Source organism: Rosa rugosa, chromosome 6 (genome assembly GCF_958449725.1).
Source record: "Rosa rugosa chromosome 6, drRosRugo1.1, whole genome shotgun sequence".
Lineage (NCBI taxonomy): Eukaryota > Viridiplantae > Streptophyta > Magnoliopsida > Rosales > Rosaceae > Rosa > Rosa rugosa.
Window position 1 is genome coordinate 10931363 of NC_084825.1, and position 4758 is coordinate 10936120.

General features: G+C 38.7%; 1 protein-coding gene across 1 annotated transcript; it reads right to left on the reverse strand.

Annotated features, from left to right (window-relative positions):
* Window positions 1-848: 848 nt before the first annotated feature.
* LOC133718883 (pentatricopeptide repeat-containing protein At2g33680-like) lies at window positions 849-3672 on the reverse strand. The gene has a single exon (XM_062145763.1). The coding sequence runs from the start codon at window positions 3389-3391 to the stop codon at window positions 1274-1276; it is 2118 nt and encodes a 705-aa protein (XP_062001747.1). The 5' UTR covers window positions 3392-3672; the 3' UTR covers window positions 849-1273.
* Between the last annotated feature and the right edge of the window lie 1086 nt (window positions 3673-4758).

The window sequence follows — 4758 nt, forward strand, 5'->3', positions numbered from 1 at the left end:
ATGAGAACACTGAACACGTAGTAAGGCCAAGCTCAGCCATTAGCATCTTGACATCCCGACCAAGAGAAAGCAGACACTAAAGGACTTCACAGTGACCAAGAATACAGTGGATAACAAGGGCCGAATCACCTTCAATGAGAATATTAGACAGGTTGAATCTAACGGCAGCTTGAAGGCCATCTCTGAGAGCAATACACTCCGCAGTTGGAACAGAAACAGAACCAACACTTCTGGACCATAACAACACAAGTTCAATGTACCAAAATCATAGATAGACGATATATTGGTAGATACTTTATACAGGATAAAGTATGTCTTTTAATCCTTTCTGACCCTAGAAATAAGTTCTTCCGTTTTTTATATTCCACTTTATTCTCAAGCCAATGCAAGTCTCAGACAATAAAATGAACTAAAATATGATAATTTTAACTAAACAGTATGAAAACCGAAAAAGTGATATTCTAAAAACAATGGTACCAGTAATGATCTGACCTCAAAAAAATAACAATAATGGAAATAACAGAAGAGTAGGAGTACTATCAGCTACAATCAGTTTGATACTACAAGAAGAATGAAAGAATGAAATTGGAACCTTCAGCTACATCCCACTTTGAAGTTCCTATCGTACAACGGTACAACTGGAAAGGCCCAAAAAAAAAAAAAAGGTAAAAAAATAATATGTAACAAAAATTTAGAGAAAAAACTAACAAACTGATAAAGTTTATTATATAGATGAATAATACAAAACTCATATAGGGGAGTTTTTTTATTTTATTTTACTCTATTTTTTTATGAGAGAAGATGCATAGAATCAAAGAAGAGCAAGACTCCTGTTGTTAAGAAAAACAATGAACTAAATAATTTGTCATTTGAGTGTGAAATAATTACACATATTAGATAAAATGGACACATTTTTATTGATAAGAAATAGAATTTATCAAGACAAAGAAAGGATGTACAGATTTGAGAAAAGGAACAAGACAGAATGTACAGAGCGTATCCAAGGAAAAACAAAGCAAGCAACAACAAACAACGATAACACCAGCCAACTCCATCAAACAACATAAATAGCAACAAGTTCAAAAGATATAATGATATTCCTTGTAAATTGATCTAATTGTGTTTTTCATGAGTTTTAAGCCAAACAGAAGAAAAGAAACGGGTACTCTTTTCTCTCAAAAATTTGAATTGTTAGGGAAAGAAATAATGCATGAGTTCCTGGAAAAACAATGGAACCTCCACGTATGAACCTGCTGATGAGTTGTCATGAACTTCAAAAGGTCATACTAGAAGGTTGGTAACCTTCATCCTTCATATGCTTTTTTAACCTTCGGATCTCAGCATATATATTTTCAATATGCGGATGCATCTCATCATGAACAACAAACACATGAACCTGACTCTTCAACTCAATCCAGCTACACCCAGGCTCCTTACTCACCCCTCTAAGATTCATCATCCTCCTTACCCGCTCTACATCTTCCCGCCTGCCCAAGGAAGTATATATGCCTGACAACAACACATACGTAGATGATTCCGGTGTTCCTAACTCAATAAGTTTCTCTCCAGCATAAGCTCCCAATTCATAATTCCGATAGTTACGACAAGCACTTAATAAAATACGCCATAAACAAATGCCATGATCGATAGTTGCTGATTCTATGAAGTCTTTGGCTTCATCTAACCTCCCAGCGCGGCTCAGGACATCAACCATGCAAGCATAATGCTCCACCCTTGGGGCTATGCCAAATTCATTATACATCATCTTGAAATAAATCCATCCTCTCTCAACAAATCCCATATGGCTGCAAGCGGAGAGGACATTCACAAATGTGACGTAATCCGGCTTTGTATCCCCCATTCGCATCTCCTCAAAGAGCTCTAAAGCTTCTGTCCCTCGACCATTTTGCGAAAGGCCAGAGATTATTCCATTCCAAGCTACTACATCCCTCACTGGCATCCTCCTAAATACAAGATTCCCATCTTCCAAATTCCCACACTTTGCATACATGGTGGAAAGAGCACTTCCAATTGGAACTTCAAGACTGAATCCATACTTGATTGTACGGGCATGGATTTGCTTTCCTTGTTCAAAAGAACTTAGGCTCGAGCATGCTTTTAAGACACTAGCCATAGTAAGTTCATTGGGCATGATTCCCTCTTTGTGCATTCTGCAGTACAAACCCAAAGCAGCTTCATACTCCCCATTTTGTACGTACCCTCCAATCATAGAAGTCCAAAGAACAACATCAGGTTCTTTTAAATAATCAAACCCATTACGAGCATCACAAACTCTACCGCATTTGGCATACATGTCAACCAAAGCTGACATTATATATACCTGCAATTCGAATCCCATCTTCAACAAATAACCATGCACTTGTTGTCCTTCTTTAAGAGCACCAATGTCACCACAAGCATTGATGACCCCAACAAACGTGTACTGGCTCAGCTTTATCCCCGCAAAATACATGTCTCGAAGCAAGTTCAAAGCCTTCCGGGAATCCCCACTCTGTGCAAAACCACATATCATCGCAGACCATGTGATAGAATTCTTATCACCACACAATTCAAAAGTTCTAAGCGCATCGTCCAAATTTCCACATTTTGCATACATTGTAACAACCGCATTCCCAACAGAAACAAAACTCATCAGCCCATTTTTCACCGCAAGACAGTGAATTTGCCTCCCCGTATCAACAAACTCAGGAACAGCCAAGGCACTCACAACACTAGTCAAAATAAACTCATTCTCTCCCTCATTCTCCTCACTTCTACGCATCAACCCAAAAAGCTCCAACGCATCTCCAGCCAGGCGTTGCATTGCATACCCCGAAATCATAGTAGCCCACGAAACCGAATTCCTCTCAGGCATTCTATCAAACACCTTACGTGCATCCCCCACAAGACCCATTTTACAGTACATATTAAGTAAAGAACTCCCAACAAACACGTCGAAAAAGTTCGCTGCTTTGATCGCAAGAGCATGAATCTTCTGCCCCCCAAAAACGTCAGATGCTTCATGGGAAGCAGCAGTGAAGACTCCAGAAAAAGTGTGGGCATTTGGGTTGGTGTTGTCTGCCCTCATGCGTCGAAAAAGGTCCATGACAAGTGAGGAGGAGCCTTGGTGAGAGTAGGCATTGATGAGATTGTTCCATGAGACCACGTCCTTGTTGGGTGTGGCCTCGAACACGAGCTTGGCTGTGGGTAAGTCTCCACATTTGACGTAGAGGTTGACGAGGCTGTTGGCGACGTGGACGGAAGAAGAGGACCCGGTTTTGATGATGTGGGCGTGGACAGCTTTGCCGTTTTGGAGGAGTTTTTGACGACTGTAGTGGATGAGTGTTGTGATTAAGGATCGGAAGTGAAAAGGAAGAGATGAAAGATTCATAAAACAAACCAAGAGTTGGATTTGTTAGACATTAAATTCTTGTTCGGCCTTTTTCAAGTGTTGGGTCTTGTTTCTGAGCATGAATTCGCAATGTTCAGAATAACAAGCTTAGAATTCTAATGTTGGTGAAGTTGGGGTCGTTGTGTGAGAGCTGAGAAGAGAGGATGAAGCAAATAAATTACCAGTTAAAGAGTAATTTGGTAAAAGAAAAACGGTGAATCCAATAATTTTACACCAAAAACAGGAGAAATGCACGGTAAGTCCGTCAGAAATAGGGTAACCCTCTTCTTTTGTCTTTAAAATTTGAAATGAGCTAAAAAATATATCACACTAGCTGCCCAACCTTTTTTTTTTTTTTTTTTTTGAATATTTGGAAAGATATTTGGCTTCCCCTAACCATGGTACCCTAGGAACTACTGGGGTTCCTCTAGATGGAGCTCCTGTTATGGCTAATACACTATACTCACACATGGGCACTTGATAGAATTCTACATCTCATCCAACCTTGCGAGGTTAGAAAGATTTTATCTATTAATTCCTATTGGAGATGGGAGGGCCAAGATTGTTTTATTTGGCCAAGATTATTTCTAATTGAAAAATCAACCCATAAAACCTTGACCAATTTGTCACCTTTGATTACTACAGATTAATTAGTCCTCTTTTATTTGTAGATATTCAACAACGTACATTATTGTCTTAAATCTTAAAAGAAAGACGTTTGTCCATATCACTATAACTTGTCATCAATATCTTCTTCTTTTTTGGTCATATTGTCATCAATATCTAGAGCCATGTCTGACCCGACTTTTATGGACCTAATAATCTAATATATCCACTTGCATGCATGCATGAATCTCCTTTGTTATTTTTTTATTTTTTATTTTTTTCCCTTCATTTGTCAAGATGCACGCATGAATTAACAGTGGGTATAATGCATCGGAAACAAACAATCTGAAAAGATGGCGCATGACTGCTTAGCTGGCTCTTGATGCCGCCATCGTCTGTCTCCCTGTCTCTGTGAGAGCAAGTTCACCTGTAGTCAAGAAATGTCAAGATCGAAAAGTCAAGAATTCGACCAGTCAAGTTACTGTTTACTGCCACTGGACATGGGTTTCCACCTGTTTTTTTTCTTGACCAGTCAAGACTGTTCATTTTCACTGTTCATCGATTTTTTCTTACATAAATAAAAAACTAGGAATAAGTACAATACAATGTTATTTAGTTGTTGTACGAGAAATTCGGTTTTTAATCGATTTTTATTTTCGAAACAAACGTTATTTAGGGAGTCGTTAAAATTGACTTTTTAGGCATTCTGAATTTGGGAAAACTTTCTTCATGAAAGTTGTAGAATTCGTCGACACGATCTC